At 36.8% G+C, this 27458-nt stretch overlaps 1 protein-coding gene across 5 annotated transcripts in view; it reads left to right on the forward strand.

Moving 5' to 3' along the window:
* The window catches only part of RAD18 (RAD18 E3 ubiquitin protein ligase), a 125163-nt gene that overhangs the window by 92049 nt on the left and 5656 nt on the right, over nucleotides 1–27458 (forward strand). The window contains exon 13 of one of the 5 annotated variants that reach the window (XM_088134309.1): nucleotides 13333–13412. The exons of 2 other annotated variants lie outside the window; for them this stretch is intronic. In XM_088134309.1, the coding sequence (XP_087990435.1) occupies nucleotides 13333–13412 (80 nt within the window). Of the gene's footprint in view, nucleotides 1–7937; nucleotides 8017–13332; nucleotides 13413–27458 lie in introns of those variants that run through there. 2 more of the 5 variants (XM_088134312.1, XM_088134310.1) reach the window with 2 other exon arrangements.

Below are 27458 nucleotides of genomic sequence, written 5' to 3' on the forward strand. Positions count from 1 at the left end.
GAGCCAGAGATATTGTTGAATTATATCATGAGTACAATTGTGTATTCTTTTTTTAAATTGTTTAGAGTTTTAGAAATATTTAGTTTTATTCCATAAGCAAGTAACTAATCAATTCTCTCCCAGAAATCTGGTTACCACACATATGGAAAAAGTACATTTTGATTTCTGCAAAGATAGTAATTTTGCCATAGTGTTATTAAATTCATGTTTAAGAACTATGACCTATCTTTGTTCCAGGTAAGTTTACCATCTTATTAAATTAAAAGTTTAATAAGTTTAAATTTACTACAAAAATTATTGTTTATGCCTTTTAGATCCTTTCAATTTATGAACCCAGTTCATATGTTGCACTAAACTGCAAAATTATGGCATAAGATGTTGTATGAATGTTGTGATTTATTCAGTAAGCTATGGATAAAGAAAGTGCAGCTTAGTATGCTGTGTGATTTGTAGACATAGTCACTTTGTATAGTCTAAAACAGAGTTTCCACCAAATTGTTGCAAATCTGTAATACATCTATATTAAATATTACAATGTATTATAGATATGTTGATGAAGATGTACTAATTTGGGCAGATGAAATCATTAGAATAACTGAGGGTTCTCAAACTCTGTGGGGCTGTGACCTCCTAAAATAACTTTTTGAACACCTTTCTCCCCATGAATAAAAATATCAGACCATGGTCAGACACAGCTGCTGCTAGGGCTCCCATCAGGCAGTATCATTCTCCTGTAAGAAGAAGAGGTGCAGTGCTCAGATTGCCTGGAATGGGAGTGTAGGCTCAGCACCAAGAAGAACTCACTCACTCACTCATTCACTTACTCACTCACTAACTGGGAAGAATTGTTTTTGGAAGAGGGGAAGGTAAGGCTGAACAAAAATAGTTCAGTCCTGATCTGGTCATCTTGGGCAGCACTCAGGAGTGGGTTGGGGCTTGTGCAGGAGCTACTGCTAGAAGTGCAAATGTTGCAAAAGGAGAGACCTGTATCTGGATTCCACAACTGGTTTGGGCCAGAACCAGCAGCTTGGCAAAGGTCATTCACATCCAGGCACAGGATCAAATGCAGCCCTTCTCTCCCAGGTTTATTTATGGTTTCCTAGGAAGTCACAACCCACACTTAGAGAACCCCTGCAGCAACTTTTTTGTCATGGAGATAATGAAGAAAAATTGCTGCTTTTTCTTTCATTTTCATTTATAACAAACTGCCATTTATGCAAGCTACTGAGGAAATCCTAATTTTGTTTTTAATCTTGTCCAATTCTACTTTACTTACACTTTAAAAAAAACATTTTTTGTTTTTTTATAAAGGAAAGCAACAATTTTGGATGGCAAAACTTTTTATAGACCTCTCCTCACTAGAAATTTCCTAGAAAGCAATTTGAATGCTAGAGACCTTTCACGCTTGGATTTGATGATTCAAGAAAACCCAGCTGAAAAGAAAAATTGGCAAACAGAAAAATCTTTTTGGAGTATTAAGTAGCACTTTGGATCATTCCCCATATTCTCTGTGAGAAATATTAAGGTTTATTAAAATTATAATAATTTCTATTTGATTTGAACATCTAATCTAAGTCATTGCCCAGAATATGAGATTTACAGACTTTGTAGAGGAAGTGGTGCTATGTTCAATATCAGGATAGTTTTTTCCAGTCTTCCAAAATGCATTTTTAACAAAGAGGCACATTATATGAACAGCTGCTTACTGTTTTTAGAACTTAAGGATTCTTAAAAAAAAATAGTCCCTTTCTTGTATGCCAACAACTTTCCAAATTAGCTTGATAAGTAGTTTGGCTAATGGATGTTATACAAGAAAAGCTCTTTTAAACTTGAGTTATGTTTCAAATTTTTGTGATTTAAAATAAAGGTCATCAACCCAAGTTTATGCAGAATATAGTCTGGCACTGCTGCATTTGAAAGGCAATAGATTTAGTATTTTAATTGACTCTGTTTTATCAAATTGGCTACTTTAGTCATCGTTGACCTATGTCAGTTAGAACTGCCAAAATAATTATGCTGTGGTTTTTATATTTTAAGTTGCACTTAAATGTTATGCAGGTCGTCTCCGAGTTACGACTGAAATTGGGACCAGGATTGCTGTTGCTAAGTGATGTTGTAAAACACAGCGTCACATGACTGTGTTGCTTAGCAGTGGCAATCCAGGCTGTCCCAGTTGTTGTCCTGACCCAAAATCTGTGAGTCCAAAGTGGGAAGTGTAGGGAGTCCCAGGTAAGGAGTGTGGGTGTGCCGCAGGGAGGTGGGGGGCCTTGGGAGGCCCCATGCAGGCTGCGCGTGATTTGGGGGAGGAAGTGATTGGTGCGGCGCAAGCTCAGAAAGTCCAGGGAATGAGGGTGCAGGGTGCATCCAATTGCAGAGAGGCTGTGGAAAGAGGGCGCAGGGTACATGCATGTGCGTGTATATTTCTTCCTGGTAGAATGTAGTTACCTAGGAGCTACCCTTTGTCTATCCCCATCCCTATCCCTAAATGTTATTTCTGCTGTAATTATAAATCTGCTCCATTAATAATTGCTCAGGTTAGATTCCTGCTCTCAGGGATGTTTGTACGCATACATACAGATGTTTTCTCTCCAACATAATTGTTCTTTTAACATTTTCAGGACCCAGTAAAGGGATAAATTTAGTAGGAAAGCTACAAGTCTGAGCTGCTTCTCTTGTGCCTTTTCCATGTCACTTTAAATGTCTTATCCAGAAATTACTGGAAAAATACAATTTCAGCCAAGAAGACAGTTTAAAACAACAAAAACCAAAACCAAACCTGTCTCTCCATGTAATTGATTGATTGGTTGATTGAAAAAAAACCTATACCACAACTCTATATGTTTGTAGTATATATAATAAAACATAATTACTCCTCTAAACATTAATTAAAATTAACAAAATAATGAGTGAAAAATACAAAAGAGGTCATTGTACCCCAACAAAAGCAGCCTAGATATTTCCAATTTCCAAACAACCAGTGGAATAGAACAAATTGCTGTATCAGATTTAAGAACTCTGTGGGTAAAGTATTGAAATCTGAATTGTTCTATTTCTGGAGCAGGCTCTTACATTGGCAAAGGTGGAAGAAAAGAGAAAAAGAGAGTGACCAGCAGCAAGGTGGATGGCCTCAATTACAGCAACTATGCATGCCCCTGAAGGGACAGGTTGGAGAAAATCTGTCTGTGTGGTCATTAAGAGCTGCCACTGACTTGATGGCACATAATTGATCAGTCAACTGTTTATTAAACGCCTTTATAATCTGCATTTCAGCTATTTGTTTTGCGGTTTTTAAATACAGGTGAAACTCGAAAAATTAGAATATCGTGCAAATGTTCATTTATGTCAGTAAGGCAACTCAAAAGGTGAAACCGATATATGAGATAGACGCATTACATGCAAAGCGAGATATGTCAAGCCTTACTTTGGTATAATTGTGATGATTATGGCGTACAGCTTATGAAAACCCCAAATTCACAATCTCAGAAAATTAGAATATTACATGACATCAATAACACAAGGATTGGAAATAGAACAATATCGGACCTCTGCAAAGTATAAGCATGCATATGTACTCAGTACTTGGTTTGGGCCCCTTTTGCAGCAATGACTGCCGCAATGCGGCGTGGCATGGATGCTATCAGCCTGTGGCACTGTTGAGGTGTTATGGAAGACCAGGATGCTTCAATAGCGCCCTTCAGCTCCGCTGCATTGTTCGGTCTCATGTCCCTCATCTTTCTCTTGGCAATGCCCCATAGGTTCTCTATGGGGTTCAGGTCAGGCGAGTTTGCTGGCCAATCAGTCACAGTAATCCCATGGTCATTGAACCAGGTTTTGGTACTTTTGGCAGTGTGGGCAGGTGCCAAGTCCTGCTGGAAAATGAAGTCAGCATCCCCATAAAGCTCGTCTGCGGAAGGAAGCATGAAGTGCTCCAAAACCTCCTGGTAGACGGCTGCGTTGACCCTGGACTTAATGAAGCACAGTGGACCAACAGCAGTGGATGACATGGCTCCCCAAATCAACACAGACTGTGGAAACTTCACACTGGACTTCAAGCATCGTGCATTGTGTGCCTCTCCATTCTTCCTCCAGACTCTGGGTCCTTGGTTCCCAAATAAGATGCAAAAGTTGCTCTCATCAGAAAAGAGGACTTTGGACCACTGGGCAACAGACCAGTTCTTTTTTTCTGTAGCCCAGGTAAGACGCTTCTGACGTTGTTTGTTGTTCAGGAGCGGCTTGACAAGAGGAATACGACATTTGAAGCCCATGTCCAGGATTTGTCTGTGTGTGGTGGCTCTTGATGCACTAACTCCAGCCTCAGTCCACTCCTTGTGAAAGTCCCCAACACTTTTGAATGGCCTTTTCCTGACAATCCTCTCCAGGCTGCGGTCATCCCTGCTGCTTGTGCACCTTTTTCTTCCACACTTTTCCCTTCCACATAACTTTCTATTGATGTGCTTTGATACAGCACTTTGGGAACATCCAACTTCTTTTGCAATTACCTTTTGGGGCTTTCCCTCCTTATGGAGGGTGTCAGTGATGGTTTTCTGCACAACTGTCAGGTCAGCAGTCTTTCCCATGCTTGTGATTCCTACTGAACCAGCCTGAGAGACCATTTAAAGGTTCAGGAACCCTTTGCAGGTGTTATGGATTCATTAGCTGATTAGAGTGGGACACTTTGAGCCTAGAATATTGAACCTTTTCACACTATTCTAATTTTCTGAGATTGTGAATTTGGGGTTTTCATAAGCTGTACGCCATAATCATCACAATTATACCGAAGTAAGGCTTGGCATATCTCACTTTGCATGTAATGCGTCTATCTCATATATTGGTTTCACCTTTTGAGTTGCCTTACTGACATAAATGAATATTTGCACGATATTCTAATTTTTCGAGTTTCACCTGTATCTAGGAAATATTAGAAAAATATTATCCTTCTCTCTTCCCTTCTCCCTCCATTTTTTCCACTGGGATATATTCTACTTTTTGTCCTCCAAGCTACATATTACCCTGAAAAAAGGAGAAAGGGAGGGTTCTTCTTCCGATACTTACCTTAATTACTGACACTGGAATGTCTCTGAGTTCTCTCCTGGCTGTCTTGCTACCAAAGCCCCTAACTCACAGACTTCCACTGTCTGTGAATCTCCATACACACTAGTATCTGAATTTCCATACACACACAACACAATCCATCCTCCTGGTTTTTCTAATTGGGAAGGTTCTAGGAAGATAGAGGATAAGGAGTGTTAACTTTTCTTTAACTGGAAATGTTGCTTCCTCTTCTGCTATTGAACTATGAGGCAGAGAGGAATCCTTTCTCCATGGCTGTCAAGGAGCAGAACGAAGTGGATAAAGTGCAGGCTGTATGTGCCCCATTTGCCATTCCCAGAGCTCTCCCCCACTAATATCACTGCCAAATTTGGGGCTGTATACTTTTTAGCATTGTGAAATAAATAAGCCAAAATCAAGTGGCATCTCTTGTAGCCTTATGTGGCCCTGGCTGGGGGGAAAAAAACAACCCAACCCAAGTAGATTTGATTCACCTTGGAAGGCAGAGGAAACTACACATCCTACCCTCCTCCATAAGAACTAAATCCAAAACCTTCTGTGGTAATATCTGCAGTTAAGGAAAGCGCCCTCTCTTTTTTGGACACCTTTCAGAAATAGGAGAGGCCAAGGCTGCTTTCCTTTTCAGCTTGGGAAACAGTTGTGGATGGGGGATCTGGCTGTGAAAGCTTGGAAACCAAAATACTGGGAAAGAATACCAAAGGAACTAAGCCTACTTCAAAATAAGATGGCTTTTTACACCAGAGAGGATTTTTTAAAATATGCTCCCAATTTATAAAAATGCCCCATCATCCCTTCTTTAATTTGATTATTAGAAAAAGGCTTCCTTTTGTGTTCTGAGAAATGTCTTCATAATTTTCAATTTAAATTGTATTTGCTACTAGCATTGCCCTGTTTTTTTTTATGATTTAGCTTTTGTGCCAGTTCTACCTGAATGAACTCACTGGAAGTTAAGCTTACTGAGGGGATGGTGTATGTGGCAGGGTAGAGTGCCTGGCTGCAGGAAAGCAGTGGGGTCTGTGCCAAGGTCGTGGACTTTTGGGGAAGAAGGCACAAGACCAAGAGTATGTAGGCAGAAAAAGGGAAGATGCTAGCATGCATTTTCTAAAATGGCTTGTACATACCTTAGATATGGAATATAAAAGCAGAAAGGGGGCAGAGTGGGTATGTTTCAGATGCTTCAGGAGAGGACATTACTAACACCACTAACATGGAGTGGGATGTGGAGGAAGACCAAAAGGAAGAACCTGGAGCAGCTTGTGCGAGTGTGGAAAAACCAGGAGGATGGACTGTGTTGTGTGTATGGAGATTCAGATACTAGACAGTAAGAGTTTGTGAGTTAGGGGCTTTGGTAGCAAGACAGCCAGGAGAGAACTCAGAGACATTCCAATGTCAGTAATTGAGATTAATAGAGGAAGAAGAAGCTGTAATAAAGTATGAGCAGAAAGTGAGGGAAAGAGACATTAGAGGGAGGAAAATTAAGTAGGTTAAGACTTGATTTCTTATATTTCTTTATATTCTGTAGAGACATAGGAAAACATACTGCTTTTGTAAATAATACATGTATATATTATTAGATCGCACCAATTCATTATTATAGATATCGTAGCTGTCCAGAATAAAATCCCTAATTTTTTTAACTACTGGCTGTTTGTTTGTATGCCTTGACTCCTATCCTGATCCTCTCTCTGACAGTATATAGTAAACTTCATGATCAAGACATATTTAATTCAACTCCCAGTTCCCAGTCAATATGGCTGAAGTTTGTATTTGAAGTTTGGAAGGCTAAAGATGAGTTATGTTATTAGCTGTAGCAATTAACATATTTGTAATAATTGTAACACTTTTCTTATAATAAAGCACCAATTGCAACCCACTGAGAGGTGTTGATGCATGGGTCGGTTCAAATCTGTGTAGGTGTAGGGGTCAGACTCCAAGTCTTTGTCTTGCTGAAGATTAATCTGGCTGCCTTTCAGAGACAATTAAGCTCTCTGGTCATGACAGCTAAATCATTGTACCCAAAAAATTGGTGTAATATTTTTAATCCCAGATTGGGCTCTGCAAATTAAAAAAACAACAACTTATAGATGATTTTCTGAATTTTAGCAGTAGAACGGCTCTCTGTAATAATTCTGCTCTTTACTGGTGAGGTCTGTTTAGTGAAGTTGTAGAGATCTCGGGGAACTGCTGCTGAAATTCTTGTTCATATTACTCTTGGATTGGGTCATGTTAATTTGTGCCATGGGATGGGACATCTGGTGTTAACTGTCTGTACCTTTAATGGATTTTTGATGGTGGCATTGTATTCCCCCCTCCTGTGAACTTTTTTTATAATGAATCACCAGTACTTCAAATGAGGTAAATAAGTTCATGGTCTTGATAGCTACATTTTAAGAAATATTTAATTGTACTTTTTGGGTCACTGGCATACAACAAAGCACAGATTGAAAGATTAAAAATACTTTGGAACATACAAGAATATGTATGATAGGTATTTATTTATTTATTTATTTATTTATTTATTTATTTATTTAATTGTCTTTCTGTAAGGGCCATCTCCCAAGGTTCCAGACAGCAGCAGCAGCGTGATTATTATTATTATTATTATTATTATTATTATCATCATCATCTTTATAATGTATGAGAGCACAGTTTTCTGCCTCCCCAAATGCTTTAAATGTAAGAACTGAGACAAGTGGGAAAAGGTAGACAGTGGTAAACAGGAAATAATTATGTGATTACTTTATATTTTTTAAACTTAATTATAGTAGGGTAGAGTGCTGGAGAATTGTGCTAAAGGCTTTGCAGAAAAAAATGGGTAACAATCAGTGGAGCCGTCACATACAGAGATGTCTGTCTCCGAATTTTAGGTCCTGGGTCGAGCAATCGAGTACCTGCACATTGCTCTGCAGAGTTTTTTCAGGCATTGGCTGAGTGCTGTAGTCAATCAAATGATCGGTTAAGTATCCTTTTGCCTGGTCCAATAAGGCATTTATACAATCTCATAGACATATGTCATTGTTATATACTGTAAATAATTTATTTGCATGCCAGTTTTAGTTTTATTAATTCCACCTAAGTAGTAATACAGCTCTCCCCTGAAGAACACTATTGCCCCTTCCATTATGGAGCGGCTTTAGAATCTGTATTTATTAACAAAGCTATTCAGGCATTCTGCAGGGATTGAAGAGCGGGTGGCCAAATGTAGCTCAGCTCTCTTATTTGAGTAAGGATTCAGATACAAAATGTGAATGCAGCTTTTCTTTTTAGACAATTAGCAGGCTGTATAAAATGTAGTTGTTCCCCTCCCAACCAAAAAAAAACCAAACAAACCCTGTTATGCTGCCTCATTGTGGCAAGAAAGTTTTCCTGGGAGGGATGAGTGAGGAATGCTGGGAATGTATGCCAAAAGTATATCATCCCATCAGGGTCACCCAAAGCATGAAGGTCATCCCAGCTGCCCAGCTAAAGCAAGCAAGTCAGCAGCAACGTAGGAAGATGCTGAAGATAGATGATCACTTTACTGACAATGGCAGTTTTTTAATTTCATACTGAGCAGGAAAAGGCAATGGTAATTCACTTCTATATTTTACCAAGAAAACCACATGGAGAGTCAAGTGCTTGATAATATAGTGGCAGTTGATTGGTCCCTCAGGTGGGATGGCACTCAACGTGCCACCGAGGAAGAGCTGAGGATCTTTCAGAGCACTAAAGGTGTTTATCACATGGTTAGATGAAAACCTTCTGGACATTTTCTTGCAAAAGAAAATCCAAATCTGCAAACATAGAATTACAGTGGGAACATGGAACGTATGAAAAGAGACAAGGAGCAGTATTACAACAGCATCTGTAAAGACATAAATATGGAAATACACATGGGAAATAGGAAAGTCTTCTCAGAGATCTCCAAATTCAGGAGTTTCTGATATCAAATTAGTATTCTAAAGTGCACGAATGGACAGACTAACTGATTCAAAGAAAATCAAAGAAAGATGGAAGGGGTATATTGACATTCTGTACACTAGACATGTCAACATCCAAGATACCTTAGATCACTGGTTCTAGTAGTAATGTATGGCTGTGAGAGCTGGACCATAAAGAAGGCTGAGCGCCGAAGAATTGATGCCTTTGAACTGTGGTGCTGGAGAAGACTCTTAAGAGTCCCCTGGACTGCTAGGAGGTCAAACCAGTCAATCTTAAAGGAAATCAACCCTGATTGCTCATTGGAAGGACTGATAATGAAGCTCAAGCTCAGATACTTTGGTCACCTAATGCGAAGAGAGGAGTCTTTGAAAAAGACCCTGATGCTGGGAAAGATTGAAGGCAAAAGGAGAAGAGGATGGCAGAGGATGAGATGGTTAGATAGCATCACTGAAGCAATGAGCATGAAACTGAGCAAACTCAGGGAGGCAGTGAAGGACAGGAAGGCCTGGCGCAATATGGTTCATGGGGTCACGAAGAGTCGGACACGACTTAACGACTGAACAACAATTTCCCCCAAGGGGGCAATTTGGGCATATCCTAGGGGTAATGCAGCAATTTGTAAATGTTTGTTTGTGAATCAAGAATCCAGTTTGAGACTGCTGCCGCCAAGATACTTGTGTTAAAGAACACAATCTGTGAGGGTTTGTGGGGATAATGATATTATTCAGGACCGGAAAAAGAGGTAATTGGGTCACACAGTTTAAGAACCACTGTCTTAGATGATAATTCCCTATTTACAAGAACCTCTAGTACTAGAACATGAAGTTAGATGTGCACTCCAGTCATTACAAGAGGACAGATTTTTGGATGGTTGTGAGGATAAATAATGATGATGGAGAACAGTTCAACAGGGTTTTTTTTTTACTGAGCTTGACACATTTATTTACTCTATTTTTAAAATGTATACCTTGTTTTGTTTCACTGAAAAAGTGTTTAAGGCATGGGTCCGAGACGTGGGTCAGTGCATTTGACACCTCCACTAGTGTCTGCTATGTTTAAAGCAACCGTGAGAGTAGTCACTTATTCTAAGTTTTTAAACTTAGAATAAGCCAATCTTATTCTAAGTTTAAAAAAACCTACATTGTTAAATAAAGCAATTTTTCCAGTCAAATCAGAGAGGCTATTAATGCTGATCAAGGCAAGTCATGCAACAGTGATACTATTAATTTCAATATTTGCTCTTTTTTTTCAAGTTTGGGACTATATTGTGAACATCTTTAGCATGCTTGTCACCTCAGATGTATTATTGTGCTATAAATATTTCAATAGAAAAAAATCAATTAGTTGTAAAGAAAGGGAACCAAGGCTGCAGAAACAATATCAGGTTTTTCTGAACAGGAAACCCTTCCTAACTTGACAAAATTATCTGTTACCTGCCTCCATGAAGCAAGAAACTTACTTATGTTTTAGGATAATTGTGCTTTTATGAACCATAATTTTGTGTTCCCACCTGAACTGTCTGGTGTTAGTTAATCTGGGTACTGAGTTTTCCAGATATGAAAGTTTCTTTGTTTGTTTGTTTTTGGAATTTAAACTGTTTTTGAATTCCCAGTGTAGCAAAATCCCTTAGAGAATGACTTAACATAAATAAATGTTCATTTCAACTCAGTTAAGCTACATTGTTTTTAATGTAGAAGGACTGCAGCTTTTATCTGTAGAGTATTATGTACTGTCGCAAGATAATTCTAATGGGGCTGCCATGTAGGTAATGCTTTTCTGTTTTACTGTGCAATAATAATAGGAAATGTCTAGCTTTCCACTTAACCAAGTTCTGTGTTATAAATTAACTTAGTAAGAAGGCAAGAATATATATTAAGGAAAGCAATAATTGAATTACATTTAGAGTTGTATCCAAATCCATCTCACAGAGAAGTGTATTACTATTCAACAATAAATGAAAAATGCAAAGTAGGCTGTGTTAAGCATAAGAACATTTCCTTTAATGAGCATGAGTGAAGCCCCCCTTGGATTGTCCTTCCTTCCTTCCTTCCTTCCTTCCTTCCTTCCTTCCTTCCTTCCTTCCTTCCTTCCTTCCTTCCTTCCTTCCTTCCTTCCTTCCTTCCTTCCTATTTCTGTCATCTTGCTGTCTTTTATTCCTTAATTTTTTTTAAATTGTGAGCTGCCCAGAGTCATTGAAAGTCAGGTGGCATATAATAAATAAATGAATAAATGAATAAATTCAAAATTTTCACGATTGCATTTGTCTTACATGTAATGGCCTTTTTTCCCAAATGTGTCTTTCAATAGAATATGTGATTCTTCATAATCAAATTTATATTCTGCATTTTAATATATGGCTGCATCCAAAGAGCAGGCTTATACAAGAAAATTAATGTTTTCTCCAAGTTCCTGTATAGTCTGTGGTCTGCTGCAGTCTTATGCTGCAGGCACATAATATGGCAAATCATGTCAAATGCTTGGAATACAAAAGCTAAGTTTAGAAATAAATGGAGAATGCATAATTTAAAGATTCACACAGTGTGTTCCTCTAAGAACTTTTGTAGTTCATGAACTTCTCTCATTTATTTTTAACCCATTTCACAAAGTCAGTCATAAGTGGGTAATAAACAACTAGGAATCTAGACTATTGTTATTATGATTGGTCGCACAGTCAGCCAGATGTTTAGGCTGGATTTGGCATTTTTATCCAGTTATTGAGTCCTTCCCAAGGACCTGGGATAGGCAGATGTGGTTGTTTGATGATGTTAAAGGTATTGTTGCAGGATGTAACAAGTGAAGCTGCTGTTCCAAGTAAAGCTGCCTTTTGCAATTGACTGATGGTGATTTTGTCAATGCTGATGGTCTTCAAGTGGTGCTCCAGATGTTTTAGGATTGCACCCAAGGTGCCTATAACTATTGGTACTATCTTTGCTTTCTTTTGCCATAGTCATGGCATAAGTCATAGTTCATTTGGTCTTTCTTATAGGCCAGTTTGGTTTCTTTGGTATTCAGTAAGTCTTCATGGCGTAATAGCTTCAGTACATCTTCTTCACTGTCCTTCAGATATTCTTCCAATGCCCTTTTTTCTTCTTCGGTGGTCTGGTGTACGTGTAACATTCCACACCCACCAATGCTCCTTGGTAAATAGAGTCTGTCAACGTTGTGTGGATGAAGGGCATGATTGTCCTTTGTTTTTCTGGTCTTCCTATCCAGGGCTTTTAGTTCAGCTTGAGTCCATTCTACTATTCCAGCTGTATATCTAATGACTAGAATTGCCCAAGTGTTAATTGCCTTGATGGTATTTCCGCCACTGAGTTGGACTTTAAGATCTTCTTCACTCTCATGATGTATTCACTACTAACCTTCTTCTTGACTTCAGTGTGCTTGATGTTGTCAGCCTGAAGGATGCCCAGGTATTTGCAGTGATCTTCTTCATCCAGACTCTTGATGTTATTTCCATTGAACATCTTGATTCCTTCAGTTTTCACAATTTTTCCTCTGTTGATGGTCAGGGTGGCACATTTGTCCAGTCCAAACTCCTTTGAACTATCTTGGCTGTATATTTAGATAGTGTTGAACAGTGATTCCAGTTCAGATGGTGTTTTTCCATACAGCTTCAGCTCATCCATGTAAAGGAGGTGAGATAACCTGGCAGATATTTTTGATGTTTGATAGCCATGTCCTGACATGATCAGTATTCTTGACAGAGGAATCAATTCAATGACAAACAGTAGTGGTGATAGTGAGTGTCCTTGAAAGAATTCTCTCTGGATGTTAACCTCGCCCAGTCTATTGCCATTGACCAGCAATTGTGTCTTCCATTGTACCATTGATCTTTGCACAAAGCTTCTAATGTTTCTACTGACTCCTGTTATTTCTAGGTACTTGATTATCCAGTCATGTGGCAGGGAGTTGAATGCCTTCTTGTAATCAATCCAAGCGACATTCAAGTTGGTCTTCCTTCTCTTGCAGTTTTCCAAAATCATCTTGTCAATTAGGAGTTGATCTTTTGTCCCTCTGCTGTTTGGGTGGTTTCCTTTCTGCTGAAATAGAAAGAGCTTGTTTTCAACTAGGTGCTATTAGACTGCATCAGCTACCACACCAGTTAGCAATTTGAAAGATGTTGGCAAGCAGGTAATTGGCCTGTAGTTGCCTGGTGCTTCTTTCTCAATCATTTTTTTTTTCCAAGCAGTGGTGCAGCAGTCCTCTCTGTTATACCCTCATGCACATGTGTACAGTAAATACAGCTCTCAATCCAGAACAAGAAGCATCTGTTGCACAATAAAATGTAATGCAGAACTATTAGCAATGAGATATTTCACATTTTCAAAACAATTTCAGGTCTGCTTCTGTCCATCTTCTTTCCAGAAGAGACTGTACCACAGAGGAATATGGAGCAACGAAAAAAGGAAGGCCCAAAGGTAACATAACGTTTTCCTGTCATAAGACACCGGTGCTTCCATATTTGCCACATGATCATGATCAGCTGCAGTCCTGAGATTAAATGCCCTAAAAAAGAAAATTGTCTTTCCTTAATTTACATTTATCAAATTAAACTTTATAGTACTGTGCTATAGTACAGACTGCAAATTACTTTGAGGCTCTTCTCTTAAACACAGTGAAATCCATCCAAATAAAATTGAATCTCTTTTTGATTTTTTAGATTTTTGGCTTTTTTTGAAAGATGCTGCGTGCTGGAGCAAATCCATAGGGAGATGGTTTAAAACCGAGAAGTCTATCATGTAATAAATGCAGTAAGGTCTTTATTGTTTTTGTGAAAAACAACTTGATGGTATGCACTCTGCAAATCAAGAATACAAAACACAGATAACATTGCATTACAATAAGTTTGTTTGATCTGTCAAATCCATATAAAGATGGATACTCCTGTTTTACCTTTTTATCACAACAGTAGGTAAAACCCATTCTGCATCAGTAATATCCCTCTGCATCAAATCCTTTATTTCTTTTGACATACATCTCTCAATGTTGCAAGTTTTTTTGTACATGAACATCTCTTCTTTTTCCATTTTTAAAAGGACTAATCCATGAGCACAGCCTAATTCTTTTCCATGCCAGTATTACTGAAACGGATGCTTGTCCTACAGCAGTTTTTAACCAAGGAGAAACATGTCCTTCCGGTATCCCAGTATTTAATTCCGCAAATACATTTCTGTCTAAAATAGAAATAACATTAAGGACAATTTAAAATTCTACAAGTGTACTATATGAATCATGAGTCACCTCTGTAGGCAAATACATGCAGATTTAAAAAACAACAACACACCAATTATATTTTTGCCTCAATGTTTTTTCCAAACCCCAGTACAAACAAAATTATGCAGGCAGTACAGAAACTGCTGATCTGGTATTTACCATTAATTCAATATATTTTGAAGTTTTTGTAGCTATACAGAAAATTTAATTTTCCTTGCAACAGGAGTACAACTAGTCTGTCCACACTATGGCTATATGTACATGCTGATTAAATTGATTAACATAACATATTTCAACAAAGTGAGCTGTCCTCTCTTAGCAGGACAGTTTATATAGCTTGCAACATGCAGGGAAGATCATTATGAAAACCCTCATAACTTTTAATGGTGTTGAATTGCCTTTCTTTGAATGCTTTATAGCCATCTTTTCTTCTCTATAGCCGTCTGTTATACATAGGATCCATTATTTTCACCATGCTCTGTATCCAAACTCATTACTTTAGCTTCTGCCACAATTGGTTCTATTTGTCTTACAGTAAAGTTGGCTTTTCCCAAAAATAGATCCGTCTCCCAACAGTGATGTCGGTATAAGAGATGGTCCAAAAAGACAAGATGATGGACAAGCATCTTGCCTTTTTTGAGTGCCCCACCCCCCATTTCTCTCAAAACTAAATATCTGAAGTATAAAAGAGTTATTTTCCCAGTGGAAAGGATGAAGTTTTGTTTAAGTATATGCTCAACTAACATATACTTATGGATATACTGTATCCATGGAGTTTTTCTGGCATCAAGATGGAAGTGGTTTGCCTTTTTCCAGGAAATTCTTGGAATTTCCCAGTTCCCAGTTTCCCAGTTTGGCCTACAAATGTGGAATTTCCTGGTGGCCTCCCATTCAACTTGATACAACTTGGTTTAGCTTTTTTCAAGATCAGCAAGTCAGGTAGGTGCTAGCATCTGCTGGTCTTTAATGAACTCTGCTACATTTTCACATGTACACAAATCAAAGTCTTTTAAAACAGTGTATCAATTTTACACTAATGATATTTTTACCTCCTAAGTGCTGTCTCATATTTATCAACTGCAAGGGAAAAAGTATAAAATATAGACTCTTTCCACTTAGAAGCAATGAGGAAGTAATGGACATTTTCTTGTCTCTGCTTGCTATTAATTGCAAATAATTAATTGGAGAAACTCCTAGACTTGAAGAAACAGAGCAGGCAGGTTCATTGATAAATCCATCCCCTGTTGGTATATAGGTAGCCTTTGCTTAGCAACCACAATTGAGACAGGCAACTCTGTTGCTAAGTGCCGCAGTTGCTAAGCGGAAAATCACGTGACCATGATCGGCTTACGTCACTTCCCATTCAGTCATTAAGCAAATCACTGTGGTCATTAAGCAAGACATCATGTAACCGTGACTTGCGATTTTATTTCTGCACTCTCCATTAACTCTGCTTGTCGGAAGCCAGCTGTGAGGCACGTAAATGGCAATCACGTGGCTGTGGGACACTGCGGCAGTTGTAAATGTGAGGATTGGTAACAAAGCGGGGTTTTTTTACACCATTGTAACTTAGAAGGGTTGCTAAATGAGGCAGTTGGAAGCTAGGACTACCTATAATGTGTTGCAATAATAGAAAGCAGCATACAAAAAAATAACATATCTATTCAAGCAAGTCCCCAGTTCATTAGCAACCTCAGTAAAACAAAAAGTTTCTAAAGCAAAGATTCTCCTAAATATGACTCCTGTTTATTATCTCGCTACAGATGACTAATACTTCCGCTTATCCCTGCTTTCTTAAAAATATTTAAAACAGACAGTGCTACTTTATGTTACCTGAAGAACAATATAACTTGAGGTTTCCAAGGATTAATAAAACAATTATATTTATATTGTCTATAAAACAGTGTGGAGAATTGTTATGATGTGTGGTACAGTGTTACTCCAATTTGGCTAACTCTTCATTTAAGAGAAAAAAAGACTAGAAATCTTTAAATCCTGATCTTCTATGAATGCTACCTAACCTGTTCTCTAGTACAGCAGTATCTTTTTTACCTAATGTTTTTAGAACTATTTTTGTTTTTTTAAATATTTTATTATTTTAATGTAACTGAAAGAAAAATAAAACAAAAATATGAATGCAAATAGAATAAAACAATATATAAAAAACAAAACAGGGTAAATCAGATACAATACAAACATAACTATCATTTAAGAATCGATGCAAGTCAGTTTTTAAAACATGAATTAAACCTTAACCACACAGAATATATTGTCCAGTCTTCCTTTTATGTCAATAACAAGACAATTCAAAGGCTGAGAGTTGACAAATTTCATCAAACAAATCTTTGTTATCTAGTATACAAGTTTATTTCCAGGAATACATGATTATTTTTTTGGCAACAGTAAATCCATAGTTCTTCACAAATAGACAACTTCCAATTTTTTAATACAATTAATTCACACATTGAAGTCTATAAATCTTAATGTCCTTCCAAGAAACTAGTTCACCTGTTAAGAATATTCAACCAATAAGAAGTTATCAATAACGAACTTCAAATTTATTGCATCTCCAACATAAGATTTATTGCAGCTCTAACCAAATTGTTCAAATAACTGTTGAGTCCAATCTGGAGGTTGAGTCATGGCAACTGGACTTCTTTTCTTTTGGTTAGATACATTTCCCTGCTCTTCCAAGCAGCTTCTTCAGTCTAGAAAGTTGGTTAGGGGGAACCCCATAAATGTCTTCCAGGGTGGCTGCATTTCTCACTAACATGTTGGGCTCGTTAAAGGGGCAATAGGAGATGTGATTAGTAGAGTTTTTGGTATGTGGATGTCTTACTCCTAATCCCTCACTCATCCCCAAGTGGGTCATTAAGTGCTGCTCCCTGGTGAACTTGTGAAGTGGTCTTAATCTTCCTGGGGACTGATGAAAGAGCAGCATGAAAAATGGGAGACAAGTTGTGTCTGAGGCCTCCACCACTATTGAGGGAAGGATTTTCCACTTTGGCATTCCTTCACTCCTCTCTCAAACCACCTATCTTCTCTGTCCAAAATGTGAACATTATTTTCCTCAAAGGAGTGTCCTTTTTCTTTTAGATGAAGGTAAACTGCTGATTCTGGTCCTGTGTTGTTGCTCCTCCTGTGCTGGGCCATCCTCTTGTGTAAAGGCTGTTTGGTTTCTCCAATGTAGAGCTCTGAACACTCCTCACTGCACTGGATTGCATATACTACATTGCTCTTCTTATGTTTTGGGGTTAGATCTTTTTTTTTTTTTTACAATACACAGAGTCAAGGTATTACTTCTGGTTTTCCCAGTGTCATCATAGGAGTTCTACAGCAGAATCCAGTACCCTAAGCAATAGCTAAGAAGATGATAAAAATGCATCTATCTTAGAAAATGACAGCTAATAAAATTAGAAGTGTGTTAATATCACTTGGGAGATATTTTGTTGAATTAGATGGAAAACATGTGTAAACATTGTTTTTGGAACAAGATTTTGATCTCATCAGTTCCAGTATGGCCCAGAATGTAGTACTATTGTTAGTTCAAGGATACTGAGAACTGGAAGGGTTTCAATAAAGAACAGCGTATAAAGAATTCATATAGGGCAGTATATTAACAAATGCTATTCTTACAGGGAAATAATTACTTATCTTGGAAGTAATTTAAATTGGGACTATATAACAGAATACAAAAATGTCTTAAGATGTGCACAGCACAATCTATTGTGTTTAGTGAGACTTATTTCCAAAGAAATATGTATAGAATTATAGTATCAGTTCAATAGAACGTGAACAACATTATTTATTGGCCACATGGCCTGAAAAGTGTGAATATGTCTTGCAAGCTCATATGTACAAGAGAAGTGCTTTACCAACAGAACTGCTTCATGGGTCAGTGAGTAAGGCATCTGTGAAAAAAAGAACCACTGTGAATACACAGTGCAGGTCCTCCTTTCCCAGTCTAATGCTGGGTCCATTGGACTAACTTCTCTCATAATAATTGACAATCTGGACGGTACTAAGTTGGTAAAAGCTGACTAATGTTGTTTTAGTAATTTTATTTTTCTTCTATGTGTTGTTTTATGTAAGTTTATACTTAAAGAAAGATTTAGATAATAGTAATGTCTGTTCATAAATAAATACACATTAAGAATTTGTAAAAACCTGTGATTCATGGTTGACAGCATTGAAAATTGCTTCCTGAAAACAGAAAGCAGAGTTTTGACTCCTATTCCAGTTTTGATTCTGGGAGCAGCACTTTTTCTAGAGTAGTATTTCCAAGGGAAAACAGCATATTTAATGCATTGGCTTGCTTATTGAAATGTTATGATGTATTTCTCCATGACTAGCAGAGATTAATTATGTCATAAAATCCAAATTTACTTACCATCTTGACTATTGGCATCATCAAAAGTTACACTGAATGTTTTTGTTTAGCTAGATTTGCTGCTGGAATAATCTACATATAGATTTGGTTACTAGATCCATTGAACAAAGATTTTTGATTAATATAATACTAAAAATTGCAAAATAAGAAACTACTGTCCTTTTTTGTTTAAAAATGGGTTGGAATAAATAAGTGAGAACAAAACTATCTGGAGAATGAAGAGTATTCTTTTAGAAGGTGCAATTTTACCTGAAATGCAGTTCTAACCAAGTACCTTCTCCAGGGAAATCTTATAGGCAGCATCTGAAGTAAAGGAAAAATGGAAGTTTTGGGGCATGTATTATGTTCATCTGAAAAGAAGTGGAGTTGTTACTATTCTCTCTGAAAAGGAGAAGCTTCTACCATATCTTAAACAATGTGCCTAATAATTAGCATGGTTTTGCTCCTGTTTGAAGAGACATACATGACTTTGAAGCTATTGCAAACTAGCCTCTACAGTATCATATCTATTATTATTTTTGCCAACCAAGGAAGAAGTCATGTTTAACAGACTTGCAAATAAAAGGTCAAACAAGACTGTAAGTTATGTATAAATGTGATGGGAAAAGATAAGTTGTTAAAGGACCAGTTGTTAAAGGAAAATCTCTTAAAAAAACAGAGATCCATTCTCTTGTTTGTTTTTGTTTTTTGTTTTAATTTCATTTATTAATTTTACAATGGACATAATGCTACCCTACCATTCCTCATAGAATAATAGTTTGCTAATTTGCACTGTCAAGCAATGGATTTTATCAAACAAGCATGCTTTAGACCAGTTCTTATATTGTATATCCACTGATATATAGTATTATCTAGATATTTCCATTGGGTAGGAAAAATTTGGTTCATTCATTCATTCATTCATTCATTCATTCATTCATTCATTCATTCATTCATATATGACATTTATATAGCCAAAAATTATTTTGACCACAACAAGGTGAATCGGTAAGCCTAAATAGATCAGGAGTTCTCAAACTTTAGGATGCTGTGACCCTCCCCCTCACCCCATGAACAAACTTAATGATTTCAATGGGGCAATAAATAAACATCCTACATATGCCTTCAGTAATTACATTTCAGTTTCCATAGGCCCCAGGGCTGGACTGCTTCAAGACTGTGCTCTATGATTTACCCTGTCTTAGGGGAATCCACTCATGGGAATGCACCTGTGGGTACCTGGAGCTCTGCAAGACAGGCTGCAGTCCTGACTGACCACACTCCCACTCTGCCTGGACAGGCATTTTTCCAGCTAAAGCAAGACAGTGTTCTGGCAGCAATCCTGCCATTGGTCTGCACACTGCCCTCAAATTTCCAACCCTTCTCAAATGTACTGGTGGATTCCCATCCACAGTTTGAGAACCCCTGCAATAAATAGGAGTTTCTGTGGTTAAATGACCAGAGAAAAAAGTATTGCAAGAGGAGAAGCAAACAGGGGAAGAAATCAAGCTTCCACTTTCCCAAGAGTAAGTAACCCTAGATAGATTTATACTTATTTGTTATGCCATTTGTAATACATACTTTTCTCATTCATGATTATTCATAAATTGCTACCCCATCATTTTATAGTCATTTCATGGTATTATGAGAAGCTATGGCCAAATTCCCTTACGGCTCTAATTGATTCAAAAAAAAATTACTGTTCAGGGATTCTTTAAAAAAAAAAAAGTATATATGAAACCATGCCACTGAAATTATTTCAGTGAAGTTTATTTTAAATTGAATGTACTTTTCTCAATAAACATATTTGGATTCAGAACTGGTTACCTTTATAGTTTATTCATACTTGGTGAAATAATTTATTTTTAGCTTCTAATATATTGCATTGGACACTTTCTTCCTTTTGGAAAAAAAATAATCTAAATGTCAGATGTTTGGCTGCAGTGGCATCTTATGTAAGAATGCAGCCTAGATGCAAAAGCTGGAGCGGATTGGTAATTTGAAAAGTACAATAGATACCAATATATTAGTACTTTAAGTAGCCTAATTATCTATTTGCATAGACTCTTAGAACAAAGATGAATTTGTTTCTGCAGAATCTTGGAGCAAACAGCAGTGCAAACGAAAACTGAATTTTGAGAAGAGCCCTTTCTCATGTAATATTCTAAAGAAAAGCTTTCAATGAAATGCTAGTTACGTGATGGCAAAATGGAAGTGTGCCCACTGAATTTGGCTGAAGATCTTGAGTGGGGGAATATTCTCCTTTCGCTATGAAAGTTCACCTTGTAGCCTTTGCTTTTCCCTGGTTTGCTTCCTTTTTAAACATAGTGCTCTTTTAGAAGTAACATTTACCAGGGTCCAGACATGTCCTTTGTGAACTGAAAAGGCAGTTCTGTTTGCACTCACCAACAGTTTCTCCAGATTGCTCCATATAGCAGCAGTGCTCCATGCCCCATCCCAAAGCTCTCAGTTCTCAGGAGCTGATTGTGTTAGGAACAGAGAAAGCCATATTGTTGCCAAATGAAAGTTCTGCATCCCCATCTCTAGACTAATCTATTATTCTTAGCGTTCCTGATGTGGAAGAGCATTTCCTCGTGAAATGTAAACGTTACGATTTTTAAAACTTAGAATTCAATGCCTACTTTTTGACTTTCTTTGCTCTTACAGTATTCTACTTCGTTTAGCCCACCAAACAGTGGTTAGGTTAAGATAATGTGTATTTGATATGTTACCACAAATGATGCTTTGGAAATACCTGAATGCAAGTGCTTGCTTCATAATAGAACAGTGGTATTGTGACACTCTAGTGACACCCCAGATGTTATCAACTAACTCAGAGAGAGGGATGAAATACAGTCTTTAATATTTAATTTTTTAAAATATGGCTAAATTTTTGCCAGATTTCTGTACTCTCATGTTAAAAGTTGGCCATTTTTAATTCTGTTTATTTACTTTGGTGTTAATGATACCGCCCCTCTGATGGTGTCTCCCTCCTGAAAGTATTGCTGGCATTGGTCCTGCTGCATTCAACAGAATATAGAGGTCATTGTTTTCCAGGTCCAAAGTCCACAATTGTTTTCTGAACATTCTTTTGTGAACTGGCCCCCTGAAACAGTGGGGCATGATCATTCTATGTTATTTGCTTTGGGCAGTATACCCCTCTGATGTTGGCAGCCAGACTACTCTTCCTTATTGCAGATTTTGGTCAATGTTGTATTTCAGTAATTATGCATGTTGTTCTGACACTTTGCTCTTAATCCCCATTCTCTCCCGAATAATATTTTGTATTCTTACATTATCATGTGGCAGGCAATTGTAGCCATCAGGGATCTAAAAGGGGCAAAACATTTGTACTTTTGAAAATTATAACTTTATACCTGAAAATAGGGTACTTTTTGACATTTAAATCTGTATAAGACCAAACTCATTTTAGATACTTTTATAAATGTTGGGTGACCAAAAGATGACTGACCATGTTTATCTTTACCTTCTGTCTATAAGGTACAGGTGTCTGTTTATATCATTATAAAAGGCACTGTGTGAATTGCTTCTTAATAGGTTTTTAAGATACTTGAACTTGTAATTCATGGTAGTTCTATATGACACTGGCAGCTGCAGAGCTCAGTGATGAGATTAATTTGCTATGAATGTCATACAGTTTACTGCTCACAGATGAATTACATTGGGAATCATCTTGTTATGTCTGTGATATAAAATCCTTTGGTCTTTGTAATGATGATTGTTTATGGAATACAGACATATTTTACCAGGGTTGTCTTTGCTGCTAAGTTGACTTATGCTTTCACATTTGTTCTCTGGTAAATTTGTAAACAGTTATTTGCTTATGATATAAACATGTAGTTATCATTTAAAAGTAAATTTAAGTACAGGTAGCTGTCTACAATAATACAAATAATGATTTTCTGTCTATCTTTTAATACAATGTGGTTGAATCTCTTTATTAGTCTGTAAATCATGTAGATATGAAATTTAGTTATATATCTAATATTTGTTTATACATTATCAGTTTATTCTTTACATGCTTTTTCTATCAAATCTAATATGTAGTTATATTTCTTAAATTATTTCATTTAAAAAAAACATTTCAAGTGCTAGGTTCTCCTTCCCATGATGAAAATGTAGGGGAGGATGATGAAAATGTATAGGGTAGATCACTGGGAGGGAAATTTGAATATGAATTTTAGCATGGCAGAATTTTAGCATGGCAGAACGGGAAATCCAACTCTTATTTTGTTGGTTCTAGTGTTCTTGATCTGGGCACGTTCATGAGCCAGGGCACAGTACTAAACGTATTAGGAGTGGATAATTTGTAGAGTCTTAATGGGCCATTATGCTAATGGCCTTTAACTGAGGTTCTGCTCAGTATCTTACTATTACTGAAAGCTTTATAGGGGTGTCCCGCCATATGAAATTTTAGGTTGTCTCTTTCACTATCTTTGGATACCCATCTTGAGTGTACATTAGTACACTGCATGTAGACAACAGAGTAGAGATCCTAGCTTGCACAGAATAACATAAGTTTATTGGTGATAAAATACAGCTTTAATTGCACTTGTGGCATACTGGCCCAAACCTGCCAAAACAGGTACCATTCTTATCATTAGCAAGTCCTATATAGAAGTGAGTTAGGTATGTGAAAAGAAAGATAAAAATAAGTTGAATGCAATTGGAATGAAGTACTTAGATCTGTGTGTGGTAAAACAAGAGGGAAAGGAATGAGTAGGTGCTGAATGAATGTGGATTGAGTACAAAAATGAATGACCAGTATGAAGGAGTACAGTATACTGAGATACAGGTAGTCTTCATTTAGCTACCACAATTGGGACTAGCAGCAAAGTGGTCACTAAGTGAAACTGTGACTGTGCTTATGATCTTACGTCAGCTTTCCTCTGCTTTACAGACCTGCAAAGGTTGTAAATACAAGGATTGGTTGCAAAGTTATTTTTTCATCACTGTTGTAACTGAACAGTCACTAAACAAGGCAGTCGCTAAACAAAGACTACATGTAGTTTGTCATAAACAGAATGAATGAAGATCGAGCTGGATAAAAGTATTTGAAAAAAGAATGAATGGGTTGAGAGGAAGGAAAAAGTCAAGAAAGTCATAGATGAATTAAGTTGGCAAGATTCTGAAAAAAAGAAGGAAGAAGTTTAAAGAACAAAAGGCAATGTATGAAGCAATGAAGGGACATGATGAAAGTGAGGATGGCCTGCAAGAACAGAAAGATATGAAGATGTATAGTGAGTGGTACTGGTACAAATTAGATTTAGCTATAGTTCCTTTTCTTTTCACATTTCATACTTTATTTTGTTATTTCTTATTCCCATTCTGTACCTTGCATAGCATTTCTTTTCTCTGAAGTGGAACAGTGTGATAGGTAAGCATGTATATATACAGTAGGACAAGATGGTGCTGTTTCAACATGGACTGGATAGTAACAGGTTATTTTTTCCTGGTTCTCCTTCTGAAGTTAAATGTATTTTTTTTTTACTACTACTACTACTATTTTATTGTTATTATTGTTTTGAAGAGTCAGAATGGGAAGCAGTAGGGAAATAAAATATTTTAATACATTATATTTATTGGTGAAGGAGTAAGCTCTGTGAGCCAGTCCGTCAAAAGAGGTATTTGTGTTGGCAGCCATCTGTTCAGCGTTCGAAATAATAGAATAGCACAAGCATGGATTTTGTAAATTCCCCCTTTTCCATCCTTTTTGCTGAAAATAAAAGTCTTATCAAAACTTAAATAGTTTGCCTAGCAGGTATCTCCATATCCTCTTACACTGATAATATCAGCATTTTCTTTGTGTGCTAAATACAAACTTTTGTCTATATCAGACAAGACATAATTGTTAACCAACTGTCATCAATAAGCTGAAGAGCAGGAAAAAAATCCTTTGGGGGCTTTGGGAAAAGGGAAGCAGATGACCATCATTACATCGAGACTCTTTTTGTCACAGAAAAAAGAAACAAAAATACTCACTATTACAAGCCTGCTCTAACTAGAAAATATTGAATTTTACAGTTTCTTTAGAGATTTAAACAAGAAGGGAGAGCCAGATTTACTTTTAGATATTTTGGAATTTGACAAATAAAACATGCTTTCTGATTTGGATAATTTAAATAGCATAATTTTGGTGTACACATTGATTTCGTATTAAAGTTTAGCTCCAGTTAGTGCTTATCCAAGGTACACTTTAGTCTGAACAATACCATGCTTATCCTTATAATTTAGTAAATAATATAAAGAGTGAACAGATTTTTTTAAAAAACTGTGACTCAGAGAAATTCAGTTTACATAAAGAAGTTCTGTAATTTTTATCCTGTATTAGTTATCTGTTTTATTTAACGCTGTGTGGTTGATGAGACAACTAGGTACTAGGAATTAGACACTACCAAGAAAACATCTTTCTGGGAGTGTGCATAGTTAATGCTCCATCCCATCACGGTCATATAGAATGGCAGTATAATCTTCATCAATAGATCTAAGATGATGCCTAAAAGCATGACGTGAATTTCCTGGAAACTTAAAGGCTTGCAACTTTTAAAGTTTAAGATAATCAATTCATTAAAGTATTTTTCAAGAATAAACATCACACTGCACAGGCATCTGGCTTTAGCACATCCTAATCTGGTGTACCCAAATGTGTTGTGTTACACATAGCAATGCTGGAAGTTGTAGTTTTCAGACTTCAGAAGGGGCATCAGCTTAGAGAAGTTAGTCTTGGTATATTCCTAAAATGCTGAGATTCTGTGTACCTTTTCCTCCCTGTGTATTTTCCTCCCAATCCAGTTGAGTAGCTTTTTTTAAAAAATATTTTCTTGCCTGTTTCTCATCTCCAGGTTGCAGTGCTATATAGAAATGGTATGAAAAAGATAAAAATGTTTTGCATATATAATTGTTCTTATTAAATAATAGTAAACAACAAGAGGTGTTGCTTAAATTTGGATCATCAGGATTGCCTAAAAATCTAGTGGTAGAATTAAAATAACATCAATTGATATAAACCCCAGGATCATCAACTGATAAATCTAAGGTTCTTTGCATAAGGTCTCTCTCTATCATACACTATGAAATGCACTTAACAGGCTTTATAGTCACTAAAAGCATTTCACGTAATTTGGTAGCAATAAGATCTTATGGGATGTTTTGTACAGATATGAGAGTACAGGTGCCATGTATTTCTCTTGGTCTTGGTCCATGTTTTCCCTTTTCCATGATATTTAATCAAAACAATGGATTGCAGTACCTGTTACAGTAGAGTAGTTGGTATGTTTAACAAAGAAATAAAGCTTTGCCTCTAGCCCCGAAAAGGAAGGCAAGTGTCAGGCCCGGCCCAAGAACAATGACGAGGCAGTCCAGTCCAGTATAGTTCGACTAAACCTATGCTAAAGCAACTAGTGGATATACCCCGTAAGACTCTAGGGAGGGTGTAGCCTAAGCCTCTTCTTCTTCTCATGGTCTTGTTGCGGGCTGAGAAAGCGCTTGCCTTGTCCCCTCTCCTGGAATGCACTCTCCCCCTCCTGATAGCCTTGATCTTCCATTCCAGTATCCCCCTCACACAAGCTCTCCATTATAGCAAGTAACCTATATCTTCCATCAGCCCAACTTTTTGATAGGTTTGGAAAGCTCAGAGTTCAATTTCCGGCCTAACCAGACTAATGTAGGAGCCTAAGAATAGTGCTTTATCCTAACTCTCACCAGTCTTCTCCCCACATCCTTTGCTTGAAGCTGTCACCTCTTTCTCCTTCTTTCAGACTAATATACCATAATTGCTTCGATGGTCCAACTTTGTCCAACAGATCTTTATGAAAAACAAGGCTTTCATTATTCTTTGTACATTGAGGGTCATATGACTGTGGTGGGTCTAGAAACCTAATAAATTAATAAAGTATACTAACTCAAATATTTGAATACTTATGTACTCCAGGTGAAAATGCTCTATAATATTAAACTTACTTAATTTAGAACCATTATCCTTTGGGTATAAAGTAAACAGATGAAATCTATACTGGAAAAAATAGTAGACTTAGATAGGTTATGTTGAGTTTAACAATTTAAACCTGACTCTTTTAAATTTCTCCTTGGCATTCACTTCTGTTGTCTTTTGATTTTCTGTCCACTACTCTTATTTGTTTATTCTGTTACTGCGTTTTACATTTTGAAATGCAAGATTTTAAGTTACCATGCAAGGAAATGTATTTACTTTTTCTGACAGAGAAGATATTTCTTTTTAAATTAGTATAAGCCAAGTATATGTGCCTATCCATCTCTAATCTTGGTTATCATTTACAGTTCTGCAATGTTCTACTATTTTCTTAATCATTCAAAGTTTTAAAAGCAAATTATATTGTGGTTTTGATCTCTTTGGTACACTGTAAATTTGGATTCTAAATAATCTGTACTGGATGATTACATGCACACACTTTTTATATATTCATGTTGTAGTGGTAAGAACATAAGCTTTCCTCCCACAAGAATACTGTTCAAATCTCCTTTTGATCATTGAGATTCCAAAAGCTCAGTCTTGTGTTGAAGAGGAATATTAGCCTGGACGTATCATTCATCATATGTGTCAAACATTGTTATGTTATATCTGTTATCAGCTTATACATGTAATTTTCCCCCTGCATTATTATGGCTTAGAAGTAGAGTGTTAAAAACCCTAAGCAATAATTCTTTCTGTGGCTGTTAACCCTCCAAGCTCATAAAATCAGAACTATTTTTCCTATTTAAAAAATGCTTTAGCTAAATCTCAAGTAACTCAAGTAAATGAACTTGATTCTTCTAATAAATATCTTAGTTATTAAATATAAGCATGAACTCAAAGGACATAAGTGGTATTTATTTATTTATTTAT

The sequence above is a fragment of the Python bivittatus genome, unplaced genomic scaffold (assembly GCF_059951505.1).
Source record: "Python bivittatus isolate LINGU-HERP-01145 unplaced genomic scaffold, Pbiv_v1 ctg000080_np1212, whole genome shotgun sequence".
NCBI classification, from domain to species: Eukaryota; Metazoa; Chordata; class Lepidosauria; order Squamata; family Pythonidae; genus Python; species Python bivittatus.